This window comes from Cebus imitator, unplaced genomic scaffold (genome assembly GCF_001604975.1).
Source record: "Cebus imitator isolate Cc_AM_T3 unplaced genomic scaffold, Cebus_imitator-1.0 Scaffold562, whole genome shotgun sequence".
Classification (NCBI taxonomy): domain Eukaryota; kingdom Metazoa; phylum Chordata; class Mammalia; order Primates; family Cebidae; genus Cebus; species Cebus imitator.
The window spans coordinates 989518-1001030 of record NW_016107877.1 but is presented as its reverse complement, the minus strand read 5'-3'; the positions used below and the strand labels follow the sequence as shown (position 1 = coordinate 1001030).

Genomic DNA, 11513 nt, shown 5'->3' with positions numbered 1-11513 from the left:
TCTCTACTAAAAATATAAAAATTAACTGGATGTGGTGGTGCACTCCTGTAATCCCAGCTATTTGGAAGGCTAAGATAAGAGACTTGCTTAAACCTGGGAGGCAGTGAACCAAGTTGTAGTGAGCCAAAGTCATGCCACTGCACTCCAGCCTGGGTGACAGAGCAAGACTCTGTCTCAAAAAATTAAAAATAAAAATAAGAAACCATTTTTGAGACAATTGGGAAAATTATGGATTATTGGTGGCTATCAAGTAAGAAGAGTTAATGTTGCCAGTGAATGAATGAGGTGGAGGTTATGAAAGAAAGTGATCATGTTTTTTGGAGGTGCATACTGAAGTATGTAGGAGTGAAATGACATGTGGTTTGACTGGTGTTTGCCTGAAAACACTCCCCTGAAGAAGACAAGGATAGATGAAGGAAACATGGCAAGCTCTTGATGGCTGTTGGATCTGAGTGGTGAATAGATGTTTGAATTTTCACTAAGAATATTTTCTTCCAGTGACTTACTCTTCTGTTCCTTAGGAAAGAGGGGCAGAAATCTCCTATCTGGCCTAAGGCAAAAACATAATTGTGGAGCGGCCTAAATATTCCTCTCTGCAATGAGTATTTATTAAGCAACTGTGTGCTAGGCAAGGAGAGAGTGTGCAAGATCTAAGCTTTGCAGTCAGAAGCCTCAGTTTGAACCGATTCTCTGTTGCTATCAGTTTGATCCTGGGCAAGTTGCTGTTTCTCTTTGAGCTTTCACTTCCCTGTCTGTATATGATCTGCTCCACAAACTGGTAAAGGCAGTAACATCTCTCTGCTTTCTAAACTACTCACTCAACTCCCACAGCCCTTACTAGCAAGAAGTCTAGCATCCCCCTTGGAGGACCTTCCCCCTCCCTTCCTCACTGTCTGGAAATCTGGGTCTCCTCAGCCCGCAGGTGGGCGGGCCTGGCCCTGGTACCAGGAGTGCTGTCCCTCTCACGGCCACACGGTGTAGATCTTGGAGCTTCATCATCCTGCCCGGCTACTCTGTCACGGGACAGGCTTGCCGATTCCCAGCATGGCCTTGAGTGAGGGGTGAGGGGATGGCTGGAACCGCAGAATTAAATCTTAGTTTTCATTCTCGTTCTCTGAAATGACCCATAAAGGCACAGCACATCATGGCTGGTCCGCAGCCTTATATTGTGCAGGACAAGCCCTTTCTATCGGACGAAATACTAACCCCATTATATAGCAGCTGCTGCTTTAGGGGCTTGGGATATATTTGTGAATAAAAAGGACCCCTACTCCCCTCAGGGAGCTGGGGAGTGGGGATCTGCCACAAACTTGAGCCCAGGCCACCAGCGAAGTCTTCCCCTCTCCCCTTGGTGAGTATTGTTTTGGAAGATGAAGGTGCTCTCAACCACACAGTGTGAACCTAACCTACTTCTCCCCAAGCATCAGCAGTGAGCATGTTAGATGGGCGGTGGGTGGTGGGGCTGGTGCAGGGGTGCTGAGTGTTACTAGACTACACACGTACACATAACCCCACACACCTTTTATGTAGCAAAATGGAGCTTGCTCCTCTGTCCTGTATAACTGAGTGCCACAAAAATGATCCTTCAACAGAAATCAGGTCATTTCTTCAGACTGAAAAAACTTCGTATCTGTCACCTCACTTAAAATGACTGTTATCCATCTTACAGAATTGTCATGAGGATCACATCAGATTCTTCACTGGGCTGGCCTCATAAAGGTTGTGTTTTGCTCACTGCTTTTTTTTTTTTTTCCCACTCTATCCTGTGAGATATATTCTCAGTCCCTTAAACAGTCCCTGGCACATAGTAGTATTCCAGGGTGCGCGCGCGCGCACACACACACACACACACACACACGTGCGCGCACACACACACACGCATGTGCACACACAGTGATAGAATGAGCCTGCGAAGAGGGTGATCTCAGGAAACATTACCTCTGTAGATTCTCAGTCGGTCTGGGGTGGGCCTGAGACTGCATTTTCACTGGCTTCTGAGAGTGGCTCTTGTCCAGGACACTTAAGTGGTGAGGCCGAGTGGTGCATTTTGAGTGGCAGTAAAGTGGAACCATTAAGTACTTGGTGTCTGGGGTCTGACAGACACGTCCCCACCATTCTTATCTTTGTGGCCTTGGACGGGTTACATAACCCCAGTAAAATTGAATTGCCTCACCTCCAATATGGCAATACCCACTAGGGCTGCCTGATGGATAGTATTGACCCAGTCAACTTGATATTTTTAGCTCTCTGTCCAGTAAATTTTAAAAAACCCCACACACTGACCACTTTTGTATTGCCTTCAGAATGCCATAGCCCTCTGAAGTAAAATCACTGGATATAAACAAAGATACTTGCTGTAAGAGTTTTAACTTTCACATTTTGCCCTTTATAGCTCTGATTTTTTCTTTTTACCATTTTACAAGAATATATTCATATGTTAGTTGTGTAAAGCAAATATATACATATAATTAATATAATTACAGTAGAAAATTAAGCCTGACCATTGCTTGAAGTCTTTGTGGATGGCATGTGGGGCAACTTGATAAAACCCGTGGCCCTCTTAAAGCGTTAACTGAGCGTTGAGTGCTGAGCGTGCTGCTGGGCGCAGTGTGCTCGAGGACTGCCACATATTCGTGCCTGTGCCTCTGGAAGGCAGGCTTTTCTTCCTCTTCTTCACTGCTGTTTCCAGCAACCCACGCTGTGCTTACAGTATGCTAGGGACTTAGTAAACATTTGATGAATGTACAAATGATCAGTTCTTTTCGCCTCAGGTGAACTCTCGCAGGTGGTCAGGTGGAGGAGTGAGGGCTGGGGCAGCTTTAGCCAGCTGTAGTTGGCCTTAGGTGCAGAGAGACCCAGCAGGGGCCCACAGCACACAATGTGGATGCCTTCAGTTGCTGAATCAAACCCTAGACAAATGCTGAGGGAGCGAGTCATGCTGAGGCACAAAGCAAGGTGTTGGCCATGGAAACACGTTCAGGTCTTTTACATGGTGTTCTGCGATGATGCTCATTGGGGGTTCCAGAGCAAATAAAAGGTTGGAGTTAATTGTACTTGCCCAAAGAGAGGGTATGCTGAGCACTGTGCTTAGCAGAGCACCAGGCAGGAGTGGGGAGGAAGGAAAGGCCTTTGGCTTATTCCCCGACATCTCGGCAGTTGTAAAGGGCTGCCACAGACAGCTCCTCTGACCAGGGGCTGCCCCAGGAAAATAGAAGACATCAACACGCCCTGAGAAAGTTCTCTCCTGTCTCCCTGAAGACTGCAAAGGAGGGAGGGAGGACCCAGACTTTCCAGTTCTCCTCCTTTTTCAGCTCTGGATGGGACTTCATAAAGTCCAAGGATATTCTTGGAGTGGGAAAAAAGCTGCAGGATTGAGTGCAGGGAGCTGACTGATGCTGATATTACAAATCCATGATGTGACTAAAAGTGGTGTAAAAAGATTATTCATCAAGAGGTCGCAGAAGGAAACATTTCCAGCTCCGCTAATTGTTCCCATCCCACTTTCTCTCTCTTCAGGTGACCTTGTACAAGGACTCTGACGTGGAGGACTTTGGGTTCAGTGTAGCGGATGGCTTGCTGGAGAAAGGAGTGTATGTCAAAAATATTCGCCCAGCTGGGCCAGGAGATCTTGGTGGCTTAAAGCCCTATGACAGGCTCTTACAGGTAAGATCTCAGGTGGAATTTTAATTCCTTGCAAGTAATTTCTCACTGGGAGTTTCCTCCACATCCTCCTGCATATTTGGGGCCCTTTGCTTTTTTCCCATTTTTGTCATCAAAATTATGGAATTAGTAGCAGCAAACAGCTGAATAAAGAATTTTCAGCTCTAGTAAATTCTAACCCAGCCCCCAAAGTTGTGTGGTTTATCAGGTTTTTTTTTTTTTTTTTTGAGCTCAGAGCCATCTTTCCCAATCTCATGCTCATTTCTCAGACTCCACCCAACCACAGGTCATCTCCCAGCATCGCATAGTAGTCCCGTAAATATGGTTCTCTGACTCTAGGTGCAAGCAGTCTAGTCCCTCCTACCACTTGTCTTCTGCACGACCTGTACGGCCCCAGGGATTTGGCCTCTTTCCCTTGCCAGCATCTTGCTTCCCCTCCCCTCCCCTCCCCCTCTCCTTCTCCTCTCCCCTCCCCACACCCCTCCTCTCCCCTTTCCTCCCCTCCCCCCTCCCCTCTCGTCTTCTCTCCACTTCTTTTCTTCTTTCTTGACAGAGCCTTGCTCTGTCACCCAGACTGGAGTGCAGTGGTCTGATCTGGGTTCACTGCAACTTCTGTCTCCCAGGTTCAACCGATGTTCCTGCCTTGGCCTCCCAAGTAGCTGAGATTACAGGTGCCTTCCACCACACCCAGCTAGAAAGCAGTTTGCTAATTGGAGGTTGATGACGGAACTTTTGAAGTTGATGGAAGGTTAGATTCTTTTTTTTTAGAGACAGAGTCTTGTTCTGTCTTTCAGGCTGGAGTGCAGTGGCACCATCTCAGCTCACTTCAACCTCCACCCCCCAGGGTTCAAGCGATTCTCCTGCCTCAGCCTCCTGGGTAGCTGGAATTACAGGTGCATGCCACCACCCACAGCTAATTTTTGTATCCTTAGTAGGGACGAGGTTTCACCATGTTGGCTAAGCTGGTCTCAAATGCCTGACCTCAAGTGATCCGCCCCTTAGGCCTCCCAAAGTGCTGGGATTATAGGCATGAGCCACTGTGCCTGTCCTCTTCATTTACTCTCTAGCTTCAACTGGATTTATTTCAGGAATGGCGTATGCCGCCACCTCCTGGCCTTTGCACCTGCTGTGCTCTGAGTTTGTGGCGCTCCTCTGCTAAACATGCACAGGCTCCTTCCCTGCTCCTTCCTCTACTTCAGGTCCCTGCTCACACGCTGCCACTTAAACCACTCCCACTCAGTCTAAAAGGGCCCTCCCTGCCTCTGCATTCCTTACCCTGCTTTCCTGGTTTGCAGTACAGCCAGACATGATGCTAGTTATGTGCTTATTGTGTGTTGCCCGCTAGAATGTAACTCCACGAGGGCAGGGATTTTACTCTCCGCCGTATTCTCAGTTCCGAGAACAATGCTGTCACATAAAAGTGCTCAGTACTGTGCAGCAGAATAGAAGCATGTGGGCTCTGAGCCTTGTCATATGCTCTTCCCTTTCTCTGAACACCCTTCTAATCCCTAGGCCTTACCTGCTTCACTCTGACTCAACTTTCTGGTCTCACATAGATTAGCGATTCTCAACCTTGACTGAAAAAATGGAATCACCTAGAGAATGTATCCCAATGTCCAGATCAAATGCTACACCAATTAAACCAGCAACTCTAGGATGATACGGCATTGGTTTGTTTTTAAAGCTCCCCCAGTGATTCCAGTGAGCAGCCAAATTGAAAACCACTAGTTTAGAGGACTTCAAAGCCTAATTTCACCAGACACCACCCAACCTTCTTTACCTCAAGTCTAGACTAGGGGCTCCTCCTTTATAGAATAGCAGCTTTTGAATTTGCATTATTAAAACTGCCTGTTCAGAGTTTGCAGTGAGCCAAGATCACACCACTGCACTCCAGCCTGGGCACAGAGTGAGACCCCATCTCAAAAAAAACAAAAAACCTTCCTGTTTCCCTGCATATATTCCCAGCAGATTGGAAACTTACTAAGAGCAGGGCTAGTCAGTACCTTACTCTCTCATTTCCCATTATATGGTGCTTGATTTCTCAGTAATTTCTCACAATATCTGAAACCAAATTAACCTTGCTTACTTAATATAGTACCATTGTGGTCAGATATAGTTTTATTTAGTAAAGCAGATTTCTGATCTTATGTACAGTTTTTAGGAAGGGCATTTTGCAGGAGAAAAGGGGTGGGTTGAAGCCAGACTTAGCAGTGTACTCACCTGGATAAAGTCCTTCACCAAACAGCTGATTTTCAAAGCAGGAGGCTGCCACTAATTGGTTACTTTCAGAGTGTGTTCATTTATCAATTTAATAGTTTTGGAATCAATTCTGGTGATGATTTTTACTACAGCAATAGAACAGTTGGTCTTATCCAGCAGTTGGGGACACTTTGTTTTCCATAAACACGCTAATATTTGCTGAATGAATAACTATGGACAAGTTAGTTAAGCTCTATGAGTATCTTCCTAATCAATAAATTAGAGCTAGACCTAATCTCATGGAAGTTGAGGCTGTAAAAGTAGACTACATTCCGATTGTAAAGGGTCTTGAATGTGATGCTAAAGCTCTTGAACTTTATGCTGGGGGCATATTAATTTCTTAAGCAGGATAATGACATGATTGGTAACATAGAAAGGCAATACAATATTATTGTGGGAGTATCGGCGGTGAGTTGGGGAGGGGAAGATCACAGGCAAGGAGACCAGGTAGGAGTAGGTAAGATAAGACAATTATTTCAGAACTAATGAGTCTTTAATATTTTCAGCACATAGTGATAGAGCATTCTGGGAAGCAGTTGGTGGTTTGGATCCACTGTTGAGGAGAGAGGTTAGAGCCAGGGTTAAAGACTTAGGATACTAAAGGGTGGGGTTTAGGTCAAGTTGCCCTACGTGGCCTTATAACAAAGAAGAAAAAGAACCAAGGATGGATTCTAACAATAACAAAATTTATCTATCTATGAATGACAGTTTCTCTCTCGTCACCCAGGCTGGAGTGTAGTGGTGCAATCTTGGCCCACTGCAACCTACACCTCCTGGGTTCAAGCGATTCTCCTGCCTCAACCAGCTCCAGAGTAGCTGGGATGACAGGTGCCCACCACCACACCCAGCTAATTTTGTATTTTTAGTAGAGGCAGTTTCAACATGTTGGCCAGGCTGGTCTTGAACTCCTGACCTCAGGGGATCCGCCCAGCTCGGCCTCTCAAAGTACTAGGATTATGGGTGTGAGCCACTGCACCCAGCCACAATAACCAAATGTAAAGGACAGGAAGAAATAAAGGCAGGAAAGGGCTGAAAGCAAGCAGTTAAAATGGTAAAAGGATCAAAACCAAGTGGGGTTGTAGAACCAAGGAAGGAGAGTTTTAAGGGTGAGGAGATGTCAAGAGCAGCAAATGCTAAACGCCAAGGAGGATGCAAACTCCAGAGCATTCCTGGATTTGACAAGTGGGGTCATTTGCCAGCAGTGCAATGTGTCAGGGGGGACCTGAGAACACTGAGGAGAGAATGGGAGGTCAAGAAGTAGAAGTGGCATGTGGGTGATTTTAAAAACTTTTTTTGGTGAAGAAGGAGAAGTGGAAGAAGATAGATGCGTGTTTAAGCTTAAGAGGGGGATAAAGCTCATTTAAAAAAATTTTTTTAATCCTTAATAGAAACTGGGTCTCACTATATTGCCCAGGCGGGTTGCAAACTCATGGCATCAAGCAATCCTCCCATCTTGGTCTCCTCAAGTGCTGCGATGATGGGTGTGGGCTACTGCACCTGGTTGAGCTCCACTTGTAAGAGAGGTAGTTCAGCACCATGATTCAGAGCACAAGCTTTGGAATCAGCCAGTTGGCCTGGGATTACATCCTACAACCCGTACCAACTGCTGATCTAAGGCAAAGCTCTTAACCTCTCTGTGCCTTGCTTTTCTCATCTGTAAATTAGGGACAATATTCAGCACTTGAAGCACCCCCACTGTGGGTGAGGACACCTGCTTGGCATGAGGATAGGTAAGATGTGTATGTTTCCTTGCCCTTGAGAGCCTTACAATTTACTAGTAGACAATGGTGAGCCAGTAGCCATGTCACAGCATAGTCAGAGCAAGGACCTCACAGTGCTCATTTTGGCACCTTCATGACTCCAGACAACTTGTTGCACCTGAAGTGTTACTCTGGGTTTTGGGAATTATGGTTACCATGATAATTCAAAATGGCTCTTCTTGTCCTTTCAGGTGAATCACGTCCGAACCAGAGACTTTGACTGCTGCCTTGTTGTGCCCCTCATAGCAGAATCCGGGAATAAGCTGGACCTGGTTATTAGTAGAAACCCGTTGGCTTCACAGAAGTCTATAGAACAACAGAGTCTACCAGGAGACTGGAGTGAACAGAACAGTGCTTTTTTCCAGCAGCCTAGCCATGGTGGTAATTTGGAGACACGAGAACCCACTAATACATTATAGCAACGCTTTTTATAAAGCAGGACAAAAGACAATATCTACATGGTGCTAAAAATACCTTTAAGATTTCTGTGACATTTGAAGCACAGATGATCACATGGCATTAACCGCAAGCACAGGGGTCTTTTAAATCTCTCATGGCTCATGTTCACTTCCCTTTTCAAGTTGAAGAGGTGTCTTTTTTGGTGACCGCTATGGTCTATGGCAGGCAATGCCCTGCCAGGCCCAATGGTAGAGAAAAATAGGCCGCCCCCCAACCCTACAATGAACGTCAGAGGAAATTTTTACAAGTTCATCTTACTATCACTTTTTAAAAAGAGAAACATCTGTTTGAAAATATTCTCTATGATGATTTCCTTAATTCACTTTGAAATCGGTTTCTTACTATGAAGTCGTTAATGTAGGAACTTGACCAACAAGGCTTTTCTTCTCATAAGCTGGCTCTACTAGGGGAATGAGTGTTTGGTAAACTGCTGGGACTGCCACAGTGGGAGGGGTACAGGTATAAAATTATCTTAAAATGTTTCAGCAATGATGCACGTAGGAGACCATAATAGGTGGTGGTAACTGTTTTGCTCAAGTATAGGAATGATTTTAACTAAGATGTATGCTATTCCCTATGCAACAAATTATCAAACAGGATATGTCTTGTGACCTGTTTTTTTTTTTAAGGACACATTTTTAATAGCTGAAAATCTCTGATAATGAATTAGAGTGTGTAGTAAACACGAGAATTAGCTATATTACCTTATTTTTTAAATTCAAGACTAAGAACTTAAGAGAGAATGAAGAGTCTATTAAAATGAGGTTCCTCTTACTGATAGGCAAATCAAACTCATACTGCTTGATATGTTTTGAAAACTGGTAATATTGAGGGTGTACAGCACATGTACTTAAAAATGACACTGGACTATCTTTTGTTCTGAGCCATGCCACTTACTGAAATTGTAAATACATTTTTCACAAATGCATTGCCAATTATTACCATCCCTCAAAGCAATAAATTGTGACAGTTGCTTTAAATGTTTGTCAGCAACTGTTTTCATTTGTTCAGATATTTTGAATAGCTACACTAATAACTGTTATTTGGTGAATATAAAAAAATAGATCTGTATATTGATGGTAGACTCTCCATATTGAAATGATTATTTTCCAAACATTTTCATTTTGGTCAATAATTCAAACTTTACCACTTAGGCAAAGCATTCAAACAAACACTGTGTCCTTTGTTTAAGAAAAAAAAAAATCACCTTTTTGTGCAAAAAAATATTTATTTCAATCACATTTCAGAACCGCCAGGGCAGGAAGGTATAAAGCAGAATCATGTTAAGAAAAAAGATCATGAGTCACTTAAATATGTATTTTTATTTGTAACAAGTATTAAACTGTAAAGTATTTTTGTACAAATTTAATACTTTAATAGCATGGTATTTATCGTCTATGTATGGTTTTGGGGAATTCAAATTGTTCAAATATTTGTATGGAAAAAAAAAAACCCTCTACCAAATGGAATAAACAGTGATTTTAAAAAGCCAAATAAACAGGACATGCATTATTGGTGTTTTCAATATATTTCAGTGTTCTACCCTGAGTTCTATACAATGTTTTCTTGTTTTGTTTGAGATGGAGTTTCACTCCTCTGTTGCCCAGGCTGAAGTGAAGTGGCACAATCTCAGCTCACTGCAACTCTTGCCTCCGGGGCTCAGGTGATTCTCCTACACAGCCTTTGGAGTAGCGGGGATTACAGGCCCCCACCACCACAACCAGCTAGTTTTTGTATTTTTAGTAGACACAGGGTTTCACTGTGTGGCCAGGCTGGTCTCAAACTCCTGACCTCAAGTGATCCACCTGCCTTGGACAGGCGTGGGCAACCACATCCGGCCACAGTGTTTATTTTTGTATACTTTACTTTTCTAAAGGTGAAAGGTTTTCCTATCAACCTGAAAAGCACCACTGAAGAGTAGGAACCTAGGTTTTGAAACTGGATCTAGGTTTGATTTCAGGTCCAGTACTTAATGGTAATATGACATTTACTCACCATGAGTCAGCTTCTCTACCTGAAACTGAAGGTCATGTGTGTACCACAGAACCATTGAGAAGATGAGGAGTGAAATGTAGGAGAATGGGCTAAAACACACAAATACCTGCAAGACTAATGGTACAATTACTGTAGGTGACAAATTTTGGTCAAGTATTACAACATCCACCCTCCTCAGAGAAAATTACATGTACTCTATGAGATAGATTTACATATAAACTATTAAAACATACAAACTTTATGCTACCTTAAAAAAAAAAAAAAAAAAAAACACCACTATATCTATAGTCTCAACATTTTCATTTCTGCAAACTGCCCTGTAGGCCTTGTAAATTCACATTCATTTTTATCCAGTTGGATTCAGTGTGCCCAGGGTTACATTCTGAAAGGCAGAGTATTTTCTAGCACCTGAGAGTCATATGACCCCGAGTGACAATCTATTATTGCAAAAATCCAAGCAACTGTTCAAATATTTATTGCACTATATAGCTATATAGTGTCTCCTCACTTCTGCATCAAGCATGAGGCTGAAGCCAATGAAATGTGTAGTTAGAACAGATTTTGTGAATAAAGGCAAATGAGAAGCTGTATCTCATAAAAGACGGATATTTCAGTTGTAGCCAAAACTAAAATGAATGAACAATAGAAAATGGCTGTTAAAAACAAAACAAGGTTTGAGGGAGGCGCATCTCACACATTCACGTGAACACCCATGCATCAGGCTTATGACCTACAGAAGGATCTTAATGAAATTTTACAGAATTTGGAATTGGGTCAGTTATTTGTATTTTGGCCAATAGTACATTTATAATATGAGAATTGGTGCTTTGGAATATTCAGTTACATAGTATTAGTTTCATTGTGTTTTATGGAAAAAAGGTATTTTCAAGTTCTTCTTGACAGTGTGAAGCTTTACCTGAGCCCTATACCCTGAAACATAGCCAGAGTTAATGTAATTTTATTTCTAAAACATTACAGTAACCCTCCTGCCCAACACCTGTGTGTTCCAGGAAATGGCTTATTATAAAGAACCATCCTTCCCCGGGTGACTTCAATAAGACTCACAGATGTTCATCCCCCGCTCCTCCATTTACTTATAACAAAATCAGACACAGACTGCCCTGAAAATTCCCATTCTTTGCTTCATAAATGATTAGCTGAATTGCTTGTACTCACTGATCTAGAGAATATATTAAGCTTCCTTCCCCCAGGCTGTTGAACTTTGACCAAATCTTAATTTAAGTCAGCACACAACCCCTCCTTAAGAGCCCCTCCTAACAGTAATAGGATAAGAGTTAAAATTAATGAAATAGAGAACAGAGGCCAGGCGAGGTGGCTCAAGCCTGTAATCCCAGCACTTTGGGAGGCCGAGGCGGGTGG

The 11513-nt window shown here is 43.3% G+C and overlaps 1 protein-coding gene and 1 non-coding gene across 8 annotated transcripts in view; one reads left to right on the top strand and one right to left on the bottom strand.

Annotated features, from left to right (window-relative positions):
• GRIP1 (glutamate receptor interacting protein 1) overlaps positions 1–9632 on the top strand; it is a 180299-nt gene extending 170667 nt beyond the window's left edge. For 5 of the 7 annotated variants that reach the window (XM_037733989.1, XM_037733988.1, XM_017515846.2 and 2 more), the window contains 2 exons: positions 3517–3663; positions 7871–9434. In XM_037733989.1, the coding sequence (XP_037589917.1) occupies positions 3517–3663; positions 7871–8098 (375 nt within the window). In that variant the 3' untranslated portion in view covers positions 8099–9434. Of the gene's footprint in view, positions 1–3516; positions 3664–7870 lie in introns of all 7 variants that reach the window. The other 2 variants (XM_037733987.1, XM_017515844.2) reach the window with 1 other exon arrangement.
• A 1138-nt stretch (positions 9633–10770) lies between these two features.
• LOC119469066 lies at positions 10771–10875 on the bottom strand. Its single transcript, XR_005197886.1, has one exon. It is a non-coding gene; the product is annotated as a small nucleolar RNA U13 (small nucleolar RNA).
• Positions 10876–11513: the final 638 nt, after the last annotated feature.